The 19,628-nt window shown below is 38.5% G+C and overlaps 3 protein-coding genes across 4 annotated transcripts; 2 read left to right on the top strand and 1 right to left on the bottom strand.

Moving 5' to 3' along the window:
• Window positions 1-158: 158 nt before the first annotated feature.
• cry-dash (cryptochrome DASH) lies at window positions 159-11,573 on the bottom strand. The gene is given in 16 exon segments (XM_077509710.1): window positions 159-361; window positions 558-890; window positions 1,026-1,098; window positions 1,101-1,176; window positions 1,327-1,387; window positions 1,454-1,527; window positions 1,644-1,778; window positions 1,780-1,825; window positions 2,393-2,458; window positions 2,460-2,521; window positions 2,609-2,687; window positions 3,176-3,240; window positions 3,243-3,332; window positions 9,648-9,672; window positions 9,674-9,727; window positions 11,536-11,573. Coding segments are annotated over 15 exon segments (1,086 nt in total). The 3' UTR covers window positions 159-361; window positions 558-748.
• On the top strand, window positions 4,388-8,718 carry LOC144008908 (solute carrier family 22 member 13-like). Of its 2 annotated transcripts, XM_077508281.1 has the most exons (10): window positions 4,388-4,906; window positions 4,994-5,097; window positions 5,381-5,535; window positions 5,618-5,789; window positions 5,893-6,013; window positions 6,277-6,371; window positions 6,474-6,688; window positions 8,123-8,231; window positions 8,313-8,507; window positions 8,574-8,718. In XM_077508281.1, the coding sequence occupies exons 1-10, from the start codon at window positions 4,463-4,465 to the stop codon at window positions 8,632-8,634; spliced, it is 1,671 nt and encodes a 556-aa protein (XP_077364407.1). In that variant the 5' UTR covers window positions 4,388-4,462; the 3' UTR covers window positions 8,635-8,718. The 2 variants fall into 2 exon arrangements, with proteins under 2 accessions (XP_077364407.1, XP_077364406.1); XM_077508280.1 differs by having other exon boundaries at window positions 4,388-5,097.
• On the top strand, window positions 11,418-15,564 carry LOC144008910 (solute carrier family 22 member 13-like). Its single transcript, XM_077508282.1, is given in 10 exon segments — window positions 11,418-11,749; window positions 11,752-11,930; window positions 12,016-12,119; window positions 12,664-12,818; window positions 13,361-13,532; window positions 13,623-13,743; window positions 13,922-14,016; window positions 14,114-14,328; window positions 14,865-14,973; window positions 15,366-15,564. Coding segments are annotated over 10 exon segments (1,527 nt in total). The 5' UTR covers window positions 11,418-11,571.
• Window positions 15,565-19,628: the final 4,064 nt, after the last annotated feature.

Below are 19,628 nucleotides of genomic sequence, written 5' to 3'. Positions count from 1 at the left end.
TGGTTTTGCTTACTGTATTTTTGGTTCTGAGAACTTCCTCAAATCATCTCCCCTCCCCTTTCGTCTCATGTGAGCATATTTCCTGTAATCGCCGACCACACAGATGGGTTAGGGAGAAAAAAAAACATGATTTAACCATAAAATGAAGATAAGCCCCCTGTAATTTAGCCCCATTTAATATGCAATAAACCAGTTAGAACAGGGAAATAACTTAAAACAGTTTGAGTAACAGAAGAATGCAAAACAAAGTTGTTGACTTTTTTTTTTTCTTTTCAGTTTTTGCTTCTGGAGAAGTAGAAATCAATGCCTCTGTCGCCATGCTGTTTGGGAGTGTGCCTCTTGGGTACGGCCCGCTACCATTCTGCTAAATGACAAAGCGAGTCAACATGCAGTCAAGCAACTTTGTGAATAAAGGGTTTTAAAATCTGATTTTGTGTGATTGGTGTTTGCACATTTGAGTTCATCTTATTGTACTGCATGGCAAAGAAAGTGAAGCTGTTAGACTGTTACGTTAGCTTGTCTAGCAAATGACTGGCTTGGTGATGTATTCTTCTCACCTGTTTTGAAAAGGTAGTGTTAATAAATTTGTCTTGAGTCACGTGACTGACCCGTTTGTGCCGGCTCCATTCGGTCGCCATGACGACAATGATTTCTGTGATAGAAAAGTAGTTAACATTCACAACAAATTCTGCAATTTTAGCAGGACAGCAGTGGGAGAACAAAACTTGGATATAGCAGGGATCTATGATCATATGTTAACTGTCGTAGTCGAGTCCTTGCTTGACCAACGTCCTGTTCTCCCGGGGGTCATTTCCAATGCCTGTGCTGTACAGCCAGTTGCCATAATTACTGCAGACATCATGGTCAATCTGGACACGTTTAATTCTAGGCTATTATTGACACACACAAAAACACGGAAATAAAAATGAGAAGTACAAGGATAATAATGTTAAATGTGCTAGTTCTGAGAAATGATGACTTCACTTTCTATTATCCAGAACTGAAAGATATGCATTAAATATTACCAAAAGGTACTCAAAGAACTCGGCATCCTCCAGTCCAGGCCCAGGTCCTTGGTGAGGAAGCTGGCCACGTTTGGCGCCCTCTGTTGGACATACAGCCCATCATGGCTAACTCCCTCATGTTGGCGTCCACGAAGGGGACACTTGTACGGCCCTCTGGACATGGGAAAAAATGTCTCAATGTTTTTATTATATAATAAATAAACATATCAGCACCCATTTGTAGATTTCAGTTAGAGTTCAATTAATTTATATTACTACCCAAAGAGAAAAAAAATTAATTGAGGTCAAATTCACATTTGACTTGAAAAAGACGATTTCCATATTTGAGTGTTACGAACTTGATGCACGCTAAAAAAATAACCCTGTAAATGAAATGAAATAGTGAGAAAACAAACACACAACATATTATGTTTAAAAAAAAAACTCACCAGGGCGCAAATTTTGTGGAATGGTCCACACCCACCAAGCCGTTGCGCGTCTCCTTGTAGGATGCGACTGCATTCTATGAGAAAAGACAAACATTACCTTGAAAGGTGATCTATGCAAACATGCTGTTTTAACAAAAAAATCCATTTCATTTTTTAATTCATTTTAGTACAAAAATACTAATAATAAAACCAATTTAAAAAAAATCAGAAATAGACTCTCACCTGTCTGTTGCAGGTCGGCTGCGATAGGAATGTCTCCCTCTTGAAGCCCCTGAGGAAGAGGCTTCAGCCGGTCCGGGGTGGGCAACTCAGGCCTGACGTGACTCTTGAACTTTCACTTCCTTCCTGAATAGAGTGTAAACATCCGGCAGCCTGACAAACGGAATGAAATAACTGGACAGTATAAATAAAAACTAAATGTGACAAGAGGCATCAGGCTGTTGAGAGAGGCGTTTTGGTGCCACCAACTGGCCAAGTTGCAGATTGCTACAAAGACGATGAGGTAGATTGTTTCTGACCTTTAGATAAAAAATAAAATACATCAATGGAATTAGGCAAAACAAATGTAAATAATTTTCAGTCATTAAAATATTGCAATAAATTCCAATAAATGCAATTACAATTAAATATGCTGTATTGTTTTTATCAAGATTTTTTTTAAGATTATTAAAATCATTCTTTACTGTTTAATTTTATACACACAGACTTTGTGTCACCATTATTTGGTTAACTTATGGATTTTTAATTAATGGCCACTAATGTGGACTCAGACTTTTTTTTTTTTTTGTTTGTTGAGGTTGCAATTAATATTTTTTATTATTACTAATTTATTTGTTAATTTGTTGCCAACCAATAAAAGAAAAATGACCCCGCCCATTTTGGAAATTAATACTTTGTGCTTCTCACTGGCTTTGTGTGTGCGTGTCAGCTAACTCTCACCTGGAAATGTGTTGAAATGGCAGATCATCTTGGTGGTACAGCGTTTTGACCCCCAGCAGGTGAGCACTTCATGCGGGCGCACATATGCTTTACACATTTCTCCATGGTCAGCTCTTCAGAAGTCACAGTCTGCAAAAGTCATAATAACAATAAATACAGAAATGATGATGATGATGATGATGATGATGATGATGCCGGTTATTTGAGGACGCCAACTTCTTGGTGGTACGTGACGACGCTGAAAGAGCCCAGGTTCTGGATAAGGTCGGCGATGACTTCTTCCGGCTTGCTGTGGCTTATTTACCAGGTTGCTGTTTCTCACACATACAAAACCTTGTTTGCGTCATAGAATACAACCTGCACCCTGGATAGGATAGCAAAAATTACTCGGAATTGCACCCATAATATGAACCCAACATCAGTAATGTGGGCAAAAAAATCACGAACTGTAACTTGATAAGTCAAACTAGAAAAAGGAAAAATGAGTAAAAGAAGCTATAACATGCAAACATTTGAGTCCAAAGTTGAGAATTTGCTTCCTGGTTTTACTTTGAATAGCGAACACCACGCTTGGCTACAAGTATACGAGGACAGGCTTAATGTTCTGCCTCTGGCTGTGAAACGTGTTAATAATCAGATGGCTCAAACCAATGTTTATCTATATTGCCAAGTTAAATTCGATTAACTTTGCTGCTTAACTGTAAACACGTACACTTTGTGGCCACAAGTGGCAAAGGGTCACAAACCAGGAGCACAGCACAAAGTAGTTTAGGCAGAACTCACCTGCCTCCGTTCACCAGCGTCTTCCTGAGCTCTCCGATGCTTTCCAGCAGGAAGCGCAGGCGAAAAAAGGTCCTCTCTTCATTCCCACGTAGTGTCTGGGATCAAAGCAGTACAGCGGCACGATGTGATCGGCGTGCTTTTGAGCAAAGTGGAACAACTACACAGGTGGGAGAACATACACGTCACAAAATCTATTAAATTACTCACAAATGGTGAGAGGAAAATAGTAGTAACTGACACCATTTTAAATTTTATTTATATCATCTATAACCTGGTAATAGTTTAGCTATACTATATTTCCTTTAACATCCAACCATGTGAACTGTACATTTGTAAGGCTCCGCCCAATATTCACTCTGCTCACCATGCCAGATGCCACGGATGTAAATATCTAACTATCATATTGTGCACTTCGCTCGACTTGCATTTGTATTGTATTTGGCTTTATTGTATTCTGTTTTCTGCAGCCAGGCTGGCTGTCTAAATGTATGTAGCAGCATACATTTTATTCATTTTAATTTATTAAAATCTTTTTTCAGTGTTACATTTTCATTGTTATTGGGGTATGTGTATTTTGGTAGATACATATACAGGTGTATACAAATACATGTATTTGCTTTTATTTTGCTTTGTTGGACAACCGGAAATACAGACAAAGCTCATTAACAAGTCAACCCCCAATGGCTTAAAAGTTAAACCTTCCCATGGTTAAATATTTTTAAGATAGTGGGTCTGAAGGGGTTAATAATGTTTACATAATATCCATGTAAGTGAATCTGTGATCACTGATATGAAACTTTTTTTTTTTATGTATAGTTTGTTTGTTTGTTTTTTGATTCAAATTTGTAGTCTGGGTCATGTTTTCAATATTTAACATTTATACTTTGTGTGAGACCAGCATGTTGACTTACTTTACTGTACTGTACTTTCAGTTGGTTTTCTTATATACATACAGTATAGTGTAGTTTTTGACCTGATCAAAGTGCACTGACTTAACTTTTGCTGTGAATTGGCGCAAAATAAATAATATTGACCTGACTTGAGTCAACCCTCTCTTAAACGTGAGATTGTTTGCCATTTCTGTCTGCTCATTGGTCCACCACTTGGGGTATGAAATGGTTTGGGACCAATTGGATTTAGTCCTTGCATGATAAAGATGTTAATAAATTACTACAGTTTGGACTCTAACAAAAAAAAACATCTGCTTGGCGGTTGTCAGCATTTCTCTGACTTAGTACAGTAATGAAACAGCAGGTTTACATAATAAAAACATCAGATTACTGATTAATGGTTAGGATTGAATACGTTTTCCCAAGTTTGCACGTTGTTCTGCAGGCCAGCGAGCACTTCACCATGAGCACTTTCGCGCACATCCTCAAGGAGATCGGCGAGTTTGGCTTGTTCCAGAAGCGCCTGGTGGCCGCCTTGTGCATTCCCAGCATCTTCGTGGCCTTCGACATCATCGGCCAGGTTTTCGTCGGCCTCGACTTCCCAAACTACTGCAACACCGACTGGATCCTGGAGCGAGGGGACGCCAACCTGACACGTGAGAGGCAGAAGGAGCTCACCATCCCCGTGAGCCCGGACGGAAGCCTCCAGAGCTGCCTCATGTTTACGCCAGTCGACTCCGACTTGGAGACCGTCGAGTTGTACGGCTTGAACTTGACAACGGGATGCCTTAATGGATCCGAGTTTGAGTTGTCAACTGGGGCATCCAGCATTGTGACGGAGGTGAGAAGGCATTTTTGTCTGCACTTGGCATTTTTTGTTATTTATGTTCACCAACAACTTATTTTTCCTCTTCGGTTCAACCATCAGTTTAATCTGGTGTGTGACAGGAGCACGTTTATTGAGGCGTCTCAGTCCATTTACATGGCCGGACTTCTGATCGGGGCCTTTGTGTCGGGCGCCATGGCTGACAGGTATAATACTTCAGTGTCCATCTGCTAGATCACAAATTCTTATATGGAACGTATGCAAAAGTCTACACACCCTGGTTTGAATCCCCAAATCAACAGAATTCAGATTTAATGGAAAGAAAATGGTACAAAGTCTGTTAATTCCAGAATTAGCCACTGTTGTTTACTGGTGTTGTAGCGCAACAGACGTGCCAACGTGGCGGCCATGTTGGTAGGGGCAACAGTACCATCAAAGCAATGGAAAGCACGTTAGCCAATACTGCATTTTCTAATTGTATTTTTTTAGGTTTGGTCGCCGTTGTGTGGTCTTGCTCGCCCATCTCCTTCTTCTCTTGTTTGGCGCCAGTGTTGCCTTCTCTCCCAACGTCTACGTTTATATTGTTGTCAAGTTCCTCTGTGGTGTGGCTGTGGCAGGAATCCTCGCCAACGCATTTGTTATCGGTGAGTGACATGTTGCCAGAACACTTCCATCCAAATATCTTGTTCCACATCGCCAAAACTTAATTGCACTCTTCCACTGAAGGTGGCGAGTGGTGTGAGTCGTCCAAGTTTGCCTTCTGCACCATTGTCAGTCACAGTTTTTATGCCGTCGGTCTCTTGCTGTTGTCCGGGCTCGCCTACTTGATCCGCGACTGGAGGATCCTCCAACTGGCCCTCTACAGCCCTCTTCTTATTGTGCTGGCCATATTTTACTGGTCGGTACCATCACTTGACACTTGGCCAGTGGCCACTCATTTATAATACTCGAGTGAGAAAATATTGACGGTTATGTATATGGCATACCTTTGAACCGACCAGGATTCTCCCAGAATCGGCCCGCTGGCTCATTACTCAGGGCAGGAGAGAAGAGGCGGGGAAGGAGGTGCGCAGAGCAGCAAAAGTCAACGGGAGGGAAGTGTCGCAAAAACTGCTGGACAAGGTAAAGCCCAACACAAACCGCAACCATCATCCATACCTCAAATTCATAGAAACCGAAAAAATGGGGTAATAAAAAGCAACATGAATGATTCTCTTGCACATTTGTATACACTGGGAATGGGCAAATTAGGTTCATGGATGGAATCATTTTTTTTAAATCATTCATAATCGGTTTGAACCGAATTGTTCTACTTTAAAATTAACTTTGTTTTAGTAACAAAAATGAAGAAAAAGGTAATATCCGAATGATATGTGTGTGTTTAGATGGAGGTGGATGGAACGTCCAACAGAGGCAACATGTTGGATATCTTCAGGATAGCATATTTGAGAAAACGATCACTCATCATGGGATACCTCTGGTGAGCATTTAACATCGAACAGTGCACTGTGCCAAATATGAGATTTAAAGAAAAAAAACAAAAAAAAAAACAGTAATGAGTAATCTTTAAGGTGTACTACAGGTTTGGAATCAGCGTGGTGTATTATGGCCTGAGCCTGAACGTTGGCAACTTTGGACTGAACATTTACCTGACGCAGTGCGTCTTTGGCCTGGTGGAGCTTCCCGCCCGTCTGGGTTCTTTACCGCTCATCGGGCGTTTCGGGAGGCGACGGTGTGAGGCCATGTTGTTGATGTTCGCAGGGGTCGCTTGCCTCTCCATCATCGGCGTGCCAAAAGGTAACCGTAACACACGGAGGCGTTGCTACAGAAGAAAAATCGCATGCGTGTTATGTCTCAAGCACAATTTTATAACAACAGAAAATTTGAAGAGCAATTATTAATTTTATTCAGACAAGAAATAACTTCAAAATTGTCTTGAAAATGTATTTATTTTGCAAATATCTGACTTTACTATAAAAATATTCTTTTTTATTAAGAAAATATTTACATGGCAGGTTAATTGGGCGCTCCGAATTGTCCCTAGGTGTGCTTGTGAGTGTGGATGGTTGTTCGTCTCTGTGTGCCCTGCGATTGGTTGGCAACCAGTCCAGGGTGTCCCCCGCCTACTGCCCAGAGCCAGCTGAGATAGGCGCCAGCAGCCCCCGCGACCCTTGTGAGGAATAAGCGGTCAAGAAAATGGATGGATGGATGGATATTTACATATTTTTCTCATGATATTACTACTTTAATCCCTAAACTATATTACTTAAAATGTCAAAATGTATACAACTTGAAAATGTGACTTTAATCTCAGTAATGTACCTTTCTTTGTTTGTTTTTACACATTTGACTTTAATTTCAAAAGTATATTACTTCATATTTAATCTTGAAAATATACTTTTAAATCAAATACATACCTGACTTTATTTGAAAAATATGCATCCATCCATTTTCTGAACCTCTTATCCAACTAATTTAAAAAAAGAAAAGAAAAGGATTTATAATTTAAAAAAAATTCAACTTCCTCCAACCTCCCCCCAAAATAGGACTTGAAAATATGGATATTTTGTCTTGAAAATATGACACTAATCTAAAAAAGCAAAATACATGACTTTGTCTAAAAAAACTTACCATACATAAAAAATTCTCTAAAATATTGCATTTTATATTACTTTGTGTAATTTTAATTTAATTTAGTAATTTAATAGCTAAAATATGATCTTTGATCTCAAAATGATGCACATATTCTCTTTTTTTCTTTTCTTTTTTTTTTCTTTTCTTTTTTTTTTTTTCTCCCCACCCCCACCCCCCCCCCCCCCCCCCCCCCCCCCCAGATATAAGACTAAGTCTAAAAATATAAAACTGCTATTTAGCAGATATGACTTTCTGGAAAATATGACTTCATCTTGAAGGTTTTTTTTTTCTTGAAAATATACAACTTAATTCTCTCAAATATACCTTAAAAATATGTAACTTAAAAAAATATGACATTTCATCTGGAAAATACTATATACGTACTATTTATTTCTAAAAAATTTAAATACCTTTAATTTAGAAAATATGTTTTGGGGAAAACATTAAATTAAACACGTACAACATAAAACATATGTTCAAAATATATAACTTGTCCCAGGTAGAAATTACTATTTTGTCTTTTTCCAAATTATATGACTTTCTATTCTTTTAGTTACTTACTTATTTGTAGCATTTTCCTCCGACTTGTGATTCCAGACCTGCCTGTTGTTGTGACCGTCGTCGCCATACTAGGCAAATTTGCATCCACTGCCTCCTTCACCATCGTGTATGTTTACACAGCAGAACTGTACCCCACCACGCTAAGGTAAAGTAGGTCACCTCCAAGGTTTCATTTGTTTATGCACGACGTGAAGTGAGGACACATAAACTTTCTGTGTGCTGCTAGGCAGAGTGGCGTAGGCCTGAACTCCGTGTGCGCTCGCGTGGGAGGCATCCTGGCCCCCCTGATAAGGCTCCTGGGTGCCTACCATCACGCCATCCCCATGTTGGTGTACGGCATCATACCTGCGAGTGCAGGGGGCCTCTGCCTGCTGCTGCCAGAGACCCTCAACGCCGAACTTGAGGACCACGCCCAGTTAAGGTGAGTTGATGAATCCTACGAAAACAAAATAATTTTCTTTTAAACATGACTGTTGTTTTAATTCAGGAGGACTGACAAGCCATATGAAGAGATTGAAGAAAAACGAAGCAAATGCACGAAAATGTAGAAATAGATGATTAGAGGCGCTTGCTCCGTTGTCATGGCGACAGCTGCTCAGCTCTTATGCCTCTTTCGTGGCCACAAATTAGCATTTTGTGTCCAGGTCATTTCTAGGACTCTGTAGATACTGTACATGATATTTGTCATGTATATATGTAATACACTCCTGTTTTTATTGACTTTTAATAAACTGAGTAAGTCTTTGGATGTCCGCCTATTTTTCAAAACCTGTTTGTGAGCAAGCCGTTCTTCACCTCCTTCCCCAGTTCTGTAATTGTAAAGCTGATTTAAATAACTGCCCACACATCGAGTTTCTCCGCCCCAGACATGATAATTGTCTTTTATATATATATATATATATATATATATATATATATATATATATATATATATATATATATATATATATATATATATATATATATATATATATATATATATATATATAAAACACACACACAAAAAAGTTCTACAAATTTTCAATACTGTCTATATTCATAATTTATACCAAGGAGTCCTTGTCCATGTGGCATCTTAGTGTTTTGAGAACGAACTCATAAAACACTGAAGGGTGAATTCAATGAATGGTGAGGGAATTACTGCAGAGACATTTTACTTTGAAGGGAAACCTGAAAGGCATGCGTGAAGCTCATTAACAAGACGACCTGCCGAGTGCCGACATTGAAAAAGTTAAGTCTTTCCATGGTTATATTCTATGTATGTTCATAGAGGCTTATATTTAAAACAGGCTTGTACAGTCAAGTGACAATCTATGCCGGAAATTCCAGCTGCTACTTAATCAGCAAATTGGGAAAACTAGGTAGTAAAACATCTGTTTTAAAACAGCTGCATGCTCTCAAGTCAAGCAACTGACAATAGCCTCCAAGTTATACTTAAAGCGTGAACGTAGAAAAGAAAAAGAAAAAAAATCAGTAGTACTGTGTGCTCTAATTGTAACGTCGGTGTTTCTCTCTTTTTTATTATTATTATTAACAAAATCAATATATTGAGCATTATTACCTCAGTGTCATGGAGTCGTATGGAACAGGAGGCAGACATGACACCTTGTCGATACCAAGTCGAACCAAAACAAGAACCGACTTTGAAAAACAAACGGTCACTTTGACAGCTTCATCGCCACTGACGGTTTCTTGAATTATTATTAGTATTTTTTTATCTCATGCTGTTTGCACTCTGAGTCAAGTTTGGCAGCGTCACATTAAAAACTGGTTAAAAAACAAACAAAAAAAGGAAATGCATCACGTGTACAGTACATTCACCATACTGTGTATACTGGCCAAAAGCAGTTGTCAGTTAAAAATGAGTGTATTTGCCATCGCAATTTATTACTTAGTCAATAGGTATTAAACAATAAATTTTGGCCCACCTAAAGGTAAAGGCATGTAGTATTCCCTTTTTCTTTATTCTATTTTTGGCCATTTCAACAGGTCCATGGCTGTGGGACAAAGAAAACTTTTTTTCCTGCATGGCTGTCACAAAATCTGACATTTTTCAAATTGCTGGGAAAACAGTTAAGGTATAAAAGGACACAGAAATCTTCCATACTCTTTAAAATCCGCCTTATTTACAAATCTCTACATGGACAGGCACTATAGTAATATATATATAGTACCTGAAAGAGCTTTTGGTGCCTTATCAACCTAGTTCAAAGGGGTGACACCTGCTCTGCAAGCTTCCCTTCCTCTTTTCTTCTTTTGCAGCTCCGTAACTCAACCTGTTTATACCCTTAATAATATTACAGCTAAACAAAAATATCAGACTGGAACCACAAACCCTTTGAACATTGTGATGAAGAAACCAGTATGGATATCTTCTGTTTCATTTAAAAAAAATTTTTTTTGCCTCTCTCGTTACCTTTTGGACATTTTTTGGCATTTTATGGTAATTTTTGGGATATATTCTTTTGTTTTTGGACATTTAGTTACTTTTTAAATGTTTCTTTTTCGGACTTTTTTTGTTGTTGACAATTTTGTGTATATTATGATAATTTTCAGGATTTCTTCTTTTGTTTTTACTTTTTGAACGTTTTATTTTCTGCCTTTTTAGAAATAAATTTTATGACTTTGAGGGTAATTTGTTACATTATATGGTAATTTTCTGCTCTTTTTTTGGACATTTTTAGATACAGCATTACAAAAAAAATACTTTTCGTCTTTTTCTGACAACTTACAAATTTGGAATCGAACATTTTTGTGAACATTTACCAGTAATTATTAATATTCTACGATTGGCTGGCAACCAGTTCAGGGTGTACCGCACTCCTGCCCGAAGACAGCTGAGATAGGCTTCCTGCATCCCCGCAACCCTTGTTTGGAATAAGCGGTTCAGAAAATGGATGGATGGAATTATTCCTTTTTTTTTTTAAAATCCAAACCATCAATTAAATCAGAATAAATTATCTAAAAATATTTTTAAAAATAAAATAAATAATAAAATAATACATCAATGAATATAAATACTATGCAATATAATAAAAATATATTTAATGTACCAATTCACTAAAATATAACAAAAAACAAAAATGTAAGAAAATATATTTCTTTTAGAGATCCACAAGTAGCCAAGGTTCAGGTTTTCTTATTAAGAGTTTCATCACCTCATCACCAGATCATGTCTTGTTCTGCTCAATCTATAAGTATGTTTATTAATTAAGAGGTCCGCCACTTCATGTATGGACGATTTTGGGGCCGAATGGATTTTGTCCTTGCATGATAAAGATGTTAATAAATTCCGACAATTCCGACTGTAATAAAAAAATAATAATTTTGGTCATCAGTTTTCAGCGGTTTTCTCACTTTTTCTAGTTAAGTCATGATAATGCAGCAGATTTGTGTCATAACAACACCTCCGTTTAAACATTAACGGCGGGCAAATCAAAAGGCTTTACATTGTATGTTGCTTGCAGTCCAGCAAGCGCATCGCCATGAGCACCTTCGCGCACATCCTCAAGGAGATCGGCGAGTTCGGTTTCTTCCAGAAGCGCCTGGTGGCCGCCTTGTGCATCCCCAACATCTTCATCGCCTTCGATGTCATCGGTCAGGTCTTCACTGGCCTCCACTTCCCAAACTACTGCAACACCGACTGGATCCTGGATCGGACGGATGTCAACCTGAGCTCACCATCCCCGTCCGTCCGGACGGAAGCTTCCAGAGTTGCCTCATGTTCACGCCAGTCGACTCCGACTTGGAGACCATCGAGATGTACGGCCTCAACTCGACCACGGCCTGCCTCAATGGATCCAAGCTTGAGGTGCCAACTGGGGCGTCCAGCATTGTGACAGAGGTGAGACGGGAATGTCGACGCCACCAGTGAGATGGGAATGTCGCCACGGCAACAGTTTGGTCATGCGCTTTTGTTTCTCCGTCAGTTTAATCTGGTGTGTGACAGAAGAATGCTGAATGAGGCGTCTCAGTCTATTTACATGGCCGGACTAATGATTGGGGCCGTCGTGTCGGGTGTCATGGCTGACAGGTACGACAACATTACATAGTGGGGATGTGACGAAAAGGGCAATATCGTGATATCATGATATTAAAACTGCCACAATATCGTCGTCGTCATCATGTTCACGATATATAAAAGAAACACATCTGTTAAAAAGTCAGGTTGATTTCCATTTGTGCAGTTCAACCACCCCCTGGTGGCTAGTTTTTTTTTAGTGTAATTAAATTTTCATTAGAGATGTTTTGGCTCTTCTATGTTTAATTTATGTTTACGCTAATTGTCAGATGAAGGGGAAAGTAATATATATATATTTTTTACAATATTGTGACCTTTTTTTTAAATATCGCCAACCTGCCTACAATATTGTAATAATTATCGTATCGCGAGCTTCATTGATCGTGATTGTTTCGTGTCGTGATGTTTGGATATCATTAAATCCCCCTTACATAGTTGACCTTACAGTAGTCAAAATACCTACAGTAGGTGTCTGGAGCTTTGATTGCGCGCTACGATGTGGTTGTGTGGCCCTGCTCGATTAACTAGGATTATTCTGTATTTTTTTTTTTTTTAGGGTTGGTCGCCGCTTTGTGGTCTTGCTGAGCATTCTTCTTCTTTTCTTGTTTGGCGTCATTAGTGCCTTCTCTCCCAACATCTACTTTTATATGGTTTTCAAGTTTCTGTGTGGTGTGTCCATGGCGGGAATCATAACCAACTCATTTGTGATAGGTGAGTGACCAGAACACTGACATTAGGTTTTATATGAAGAATTTCCAGTATCCATGGCATTTTTTTCAAATCAGGATCAATTATTGGCAAACCAAACAGCAGTTCCTAGAGCAGGCGTTCACATGAGCAGTGATGAAGCTTTACTTCAGGTTGCTCAAAATCTTCAAACAAGAGATAAGAATGCTTAACAACTCTCCAAAGCATCTGCTCAATCGAATTTTGTGGATGCCAAGGTCAAGTGCAGTCGTCCGGATCGACTTTCCATGACTTGACCTGAACGCTTGCTTTAGGAGTTAAACTCAACTTTATGCACAACCATCGCTGAATATAATCTGGTGTACATTGAGTACAAATAAGACAGGGGTCATTCAAAAACAAAGACAGTTAAATCGATCACTAACCCTAACTCAGCTTGAAAAAAAAAATCGACTTAACAACAGCAACAATTTGTCGGTCCCATTTAAAATCACTGTCCAATGGATTGATTTCAATGCAGTCTTTTCTATGCCAAAAGTTAATTGCATGCTTGTGTTTAACTCAAGGTGGTGAGTGGTGTGAGTCATCCAAGTTTGCCTTTTGCACCATCATCAGTCACAGTTTTTATCCCGTTGGTCTCATGCTGTTGTCCGGTCTCGCCTATTTCATCCGTAACTGGAGAATTCTCCAACTGGCCCTCTACGGCCCTCTTCTTATTGTCCTGGCTGCATTTTACTGGTCAGTGCCATCATGTGACACTCATTGAGAACATTTACAGGAGAAAACAGTGAAGCTAATTTTTACGAGCCGTACCTTTGGACACGCCAGGATCCTGCCAGAATCGGCTCGCTGGCTCATGACTCAGGGCAGGAGGGAGGAGGCGGTGAAGGAGGTACGCAGAGCGGCAAAAGTCAACGGGAGGGAAGTGTTGCAAGATCTGCTGGACAAGGTGAAGCCCAACACAAATCTCAACCATCATCCATACTTCAAATTCATGGAAAGAAACGAAAAAAAGGGCAATAATAGAAAAGTGATTTAAACTTGTAAGTCAAACTAGGACTAAAAAGTCGACGAAAGATACTTTCAGTGAATAAATACAGAAAATATAATGTCCCGTGTGGTTGTAGATGGAGGTGGACGAATCACCCAACAGAGGCAGCATGTTCGACATTTTTAGAACACCATATCTGAGAAAACGAGCGCTCATCATAGGTTACGTCTGGTGAGGATTCAACATCTATAAGTGCACTGTGTTCAAAATGAAAGCTAATAAAAACAAAAAAAAACCAAGTCTTAGAATTCCTCACTGCGTACGACAGGTTTGGAATCAGTGTGGTGTATTACGGCCTGAGCATGAACGTTGGCAACTTCGGACTGAACATTTACCTGACGCAGTTCATCTTTGGCCTGGTGGAGCTTCCCGCCCGTCTGAGTTCTTTGCCGCTCATCGGGTGCTTCGGGAGGCGACGGTGTGAGGCCATGTTGTTGATGTTTGCAGGGGCCGCTTGCCTCTCCGTCATCGCCGTGCCCAAAGGTAACCTTAATATAAGGCGATTTCTTGATAGGGAAAAAAAAAAAAAAGGAAATATTAAAAAGTAGTTACTAACATTTTTATCTTTTTTTTTCTCTCGAAAATGCTGTTACCCATTTTACTTGGAAAATCTTTGAAAATACTAACACTACTTTTTATCTAAAATGTTATTCTCATAATATTACAAATATTGATATGTAGATTATATGGCTTTTTAGCATGAAAATACCTGTAGATGAATAATGACCAAAATATGTTTTAAATCTCAAAAATATAGTTTTAAAATTATCTTGTAAATATCTGAATTATTTTTTTTAGCAAATCATTATTTTTTCTTAAATATGTATTTTATATTTAAATAAAATAAAAATTGACTTTTGGCTTGTACTGTAACTTTAAATCTAAAAATATGCAGTATATCTTGAAAATAAGACTTTTTCAGGAAAATTTGGTGGCTTTTCATCTTCTCCAAAATATATGACTTCCTATGCATCAATTATGTTCTCTATTTATAATACTCACCTTATAACTTATTTCAGACCTTCCTGTTATTGCAACTGTCATAGCCACACTTGGGAAATGTGCATCCACTGGTTCCTACGCCATTGTGTATGTTTACACAGCAGAGCTGTACCCTACCACACTAAGGTAAGGTAGTTTGTTCATGCCATTGTGTCTAAGAAGTATGGCTACAGAGTATTTTTAGGATAGATTATTTTCCTAATTATCTTATTGATAAATGGAATAACTATTATTAAATTAAACAACAAACTTTGCATGCAAGGTCCAAACAATATTGTTTTCCACTATAATATCTGTGACTGTGTGTGTGGTTTTGAAAGGCGGGGCCTGACCTGGTGAGTGATGTGGGTGTCAGCAAATGAGAGTGTAGAGTTGCCTGTTGTGGACTCCGGTTAATGAGTGGCTGTAAACTGTCAAATTTTCCACATTCTGTTCTACTCAGAAATGGTTGCAGAAATAGAGTTTAAAAACAACTTCTATAGTTGTTGAAACGCAGTTTGCTTTGCTTATGTTGCTAGGCAGAGTGGCGTAGGCCTGAACTCCATGTGCGCTCGCATGGGAGGCATCCTGGCCCCCCTGATAATACACCTGGGCGTCTACCATGACTACATCCCCATGCTGGTGTACGGCATCATACCTGCTAGTGCAGGGGGCCTCTGCCTGCTGCTGCCAGAGACCCTCAATGCCGAACTTGAGGAACACATCGAGCGAAAGTAACGGAACTCTATGAAAACAACAGCAAGTGTAATGATTATTATTATTTTTTTTTTTAACATTACAATGTTTTATTGTGTCCAGGAGGATTGATACAGGACACATTTTGTTACAATCTTTTTTTTTTTTTTTTTTTTTTTTTTTAAACATGATGGTGGGAGACTACACACAAATAATAAAATTGCAATTTTATGTGATTATATTGACATTGTGGCCATGTCATGAATCAGGTTCGATAGGTACTGTATATTTGTTCTGAATTCCTGTTTACGTTGACTTTTGAATTGCTTGTATGCAAATAATAAAATACCGTACCTGCCCACAGATCAAGTGTGAAATTAAACAGCTGAGAAATTTGAGTTTAAATACCTATTTATAACACTGCCTTTAAAAAAGTAAACTTATAAAAAAAATTATTTTCTTTGGTTTTGCGTTTTACTTCCCCATTTTTTTTAACTTATTCAGACCTTTCCCACTTTGAACTGTTAACCCGTAGGCAGTATTTATTTTGAAATGACGTAGTCAGAACCATCAAAAAGCCCAAAACATTACTGCCCACGGATTAAACTTATAACTATTGCAAAATGTTTTCAAAATTTCAAAATAAAAAAAAATTATTTATTTTTTTTACCCTTATTTCTTCATTTTATTTTTATTTTATTTTTTTTTATTTTTATTTTTTTTAACCAAATCAAACTTTAAACTGTTGAGGTTATCACTATTACATTTGTCTTAATTTCAAAGTAAAAGCAAAAATGTGTGATCACGTTTTCACACTCCTTATTTATTACGTTGGACAGTGCACATGTTGCTTATCAGTAACATAATTACACAACCCATTAGAGTAACATGAACAAGTTGTTACACGTGAGTGTTACATATAATAATATACTGTAAGATATATTGCACATCCGTGAGCTTGATGGATTATTTTGACAAACAAGAAGTGGCAGATTTGTGAACAATATTTAAGAAAAATGGGCCTTTTTTGGGAAATAGGAGCATAAAGTCTTATATTTAAATGTATGTTTTGTGTAAAAACACCACAAGCTGTTACTTAATGACAATTTATTAAATTGATGGTTACCAGACATTTATGAAATTGAAAAAATGAAATGGAAAAACAGATTATTTAGATTTTATTTTAAAGGTCATTATGTAGATTTTTTTTTTTTTCCATTGAAAGCCTTACGGAAGACTTTCTGCAATGCATTTTTTGAAATATAATTGGTCAAAAATCTCTCTCAATAAGCACTTAGACCAAGTGGGCAATAGATGGCAGCAAAATCTCAAACTAAGACGACAATGTGGCCCTCTTAAGATATGTGCAAGGGGATTGTTTCTCTACATTTAATGGGCCCTTGCACAGTTGCAAAACCTGCTTTTTACATATTAAAAAAACTCCACCTCATCTTCCACCAAGTCGATTTGCTGGAGGAAATTACACAATCCTTGTTTTCCTCCCCTTTCACACGCGGGTGAGATTGATCGGCCAACTTGAAGACTGCCAGACACACAAAGTGCAGTGCAAGACAGATTACATTTCAGTACCATTTTCCAAACGAGTGAGTGTTTGTTATCGCTGTGGAGGATTCTGTTCAGCTGCTTTTCCGCTGCAAGAAGGATGACTCAAATTTCCACGGTGTGCCAAGGTCACTTGGACACGAACCTGAGTTAAAACACGTCGTGGACTGGCGGCTTGCTGGTGAAAAAATGACCAATTGTGGCCGTTTGTCACTGTCGCACTCGCGGCTTCACACAAGCCGGGGCAGTCTTTCCTAAACTTTATAAGATGAGCACCCCCTTTGAGATTATGACCGATAGTCTCCTGTTTATACTTAAAAAAGTCATAAGAAAGCTTTTTAGGTACTTTTAGAGCAGTGTTTTTCAAACTTTATTAGCCTCGCACCCCCTTCAACAACCTGGCAAAAAGTGTGCACCACTGCACACCCTCTCCCAAGCAAATTCTCAATAGAAGTCCGAACATTGGCCAACTCTAGTCTTTCTGTTAAAGGGATGTGTGGATTGAAAAGGTTGGGAAAAACTGCACTTTAAAGTATTCAATAGTCTTTGTGTCATGACTATGGTCATGCAAGGGTTATGTTTACTATCATGACTAGGGTCATGCAAGGGTTATGTTTACTGTCAGGACTAGGGTCATGCAAGGGTTATGATTACTGTCATGACTAGAGTCATGCAAGGGTTATGTTTATTGTCATGAATAGGGTCAGGCAAGGGTTATGTTTACTGTCATGACTAGGGTCATGCAAGGGTTATGATTACTGTCATGACTTCATGCAAGGGTTATGTTTATTGTCATGACTAGGGTCATGTAAGGGTTATGTTTGGGTCCTGACCGAGTGGTCAAGTATTTGTTTTGAACTTAGGTCAAGTGTCTGTTTTGAACTGATGTAACCAGCATCTAGATTCAACTGGTAAGACGCTATGTGATGTCAGGAGCTATGTGATATCAAGAATCTTTAATCTCTTTATCTGATCAACAGTCAATCAGATAATTCCATGTCAGTCCTGTTACCCACATGTCTAGCCACAACCAATCAGATTGATTCGCGGTCTATATAAGCCTGTCTGAGGAAGGTGTGTTTTTGTAGGTGTATTACTTCTGTTTCCCTGTGCACCTCCACAGCCCAAGTTAGCTTAGCATCTCGCGATGTTATGCGAATAAAGAGTAAAAATCTTAATTGTGTCTGCGTTTTTGGGATCCAACCTCAGAACATAACACTTTGTTTTTAATTTTTTTTGGATGTCCCATGTAAAAAGAAAAAAAACAATAGGTGCGCTAACTTATTTATTTTACTTTTGTAGGAGGTGTGCGCCAATTTATTAGAATGGTAAAAGGGGTGTGTATCTTAAAAAGGTTTGAAAAAAACTGCTCTTGAAATATTCAAAAGTCTTTGTTTTGACATTTTTTAGGTCATATGGCATATAAAGGAAGTGCGCCAATTTTGATGAGTGGCGTAAAACGTCTTTGAAAAGACTGATCTAAAAGCATGCAAAGGTCAAAAAGGACCTAAAGGCAAGGAAGCAGGCAGGATTTCAAGAGAATCTCAGAAAATGTAACCATTCATAAAACCAGCCAGCCAAATATACCGACTGACTAGATAAACTAATTAAAAAAAACATGATAATCAATAATAAAATAAAATTGGTCAAGGGAGACATGTGACGTCTGCTCATTAATTTGAAACCAATGTGAGAAGCCATCATCTGGGGAGGGAGGGTGTGCGCGCGCGTGTGAGCCTGCCACATCGCCTGCGAGAGCCTCTCAACGCACATTCGCCTGTGCGCAATGGCACCGAGCGCACCAGGCAGCCCGCAGCCGCCGCGCACACATGGGTGCGAGGACCCGATAAGTTTAAATTCGCCATTGACGCTTGGGATCTGATGATTTTTCCAGCGGGAAACACTAAGAGGTAGGTTGAGACTTTAGAATGACAGTCTGATTGCTTTCTATATGAGGCTTTAATGGCTTTATTTGGAGTGAGTGCTTTGCTGGAAGGGTGATGGTTAAGCCAGATATGATGTTGCCATCTCAGGCTTTAATTGGATTTTATTATCGTGTTAATTAAGAATTCATGGGGGGAAAAAAACCTCACTCTTTTGTGCTAGTGTGCTTTTGGTTTTGTACATGTATTAAAGGGAAATGAGTTTCAATTAACTCCAAGGTGCAACAGATGTTTTAATTATATGTATAGTATGTGGATGGACAAATGATGATCCTACAGTATGTTTGTGTATATGTAAATTGACAGGCAGATTTACAATTCATTGTGTTAAAGCGAAATAGAGATTTATATTGTGTGGTGGCAGATGTTGATGCGTGTTTGTGAAAGGACAGACAGATATGTGAATTGTTGGATGTGTCTACATTGTGCATAAATGCCAAAGTTTACATTCAGTGTTCGTGAATGTGTGTGAGTATGATTCTATAGCCTGTAAATTACATTGAGTTTATGTAAATAAACACTAATTACAGTAATTTATTACTGCATGTATAATGCAAATTGTGCTTTATAAAAACATACGATATTACACAATTTATGGTA

This window comes from Festucalex cinctus, chromosome 20 (assembly GCF_051991245.1).
Source record: "Festucalex cinctus isolate MCC-2025b chromosome 20, RoL_Fcin_1.0, whole genome shotgun sequence".
In the NCBI taxonomy this organism is placed as follows: domain Eukaryota; kingdom Metazoa; phylum Chordata; class Actinopteri; order Syngnathiformes; family Syngnathidae; genus Festucalex; species Festucalex cinctus.
This window is presented reverse-complemented; position numbering and strand designations above follow the sequence as displayed.

What these genes read in the sequence shown, in the direction of transcription:
- LOC144008908 (XM_077508280.1), top strand. Translation starts at nt 4,463, where the DNA reads ATGGTTAGGATTGAATACGTTTTCCCAAGTTTGCACGTTGTTCTGCAG. An exon ending in CGCCAACGCATTTGTTATCG is followed by an intron (nt 5,536 to 5,617) that starts GTGAGTGACATG and finishes CTTCCACTGAAG; the next exon opens with GTGGCGAGTGGTGTGAGTCG. An exon ending in GTGCTGGCCATATTTTACTG is followed by an intron (nt 5,790 to 5,892) that starts GTCGGTACCATC and finishes TGAACCGACCAG; the next exon opens with GATTCTCCCAGAATCGGCCC.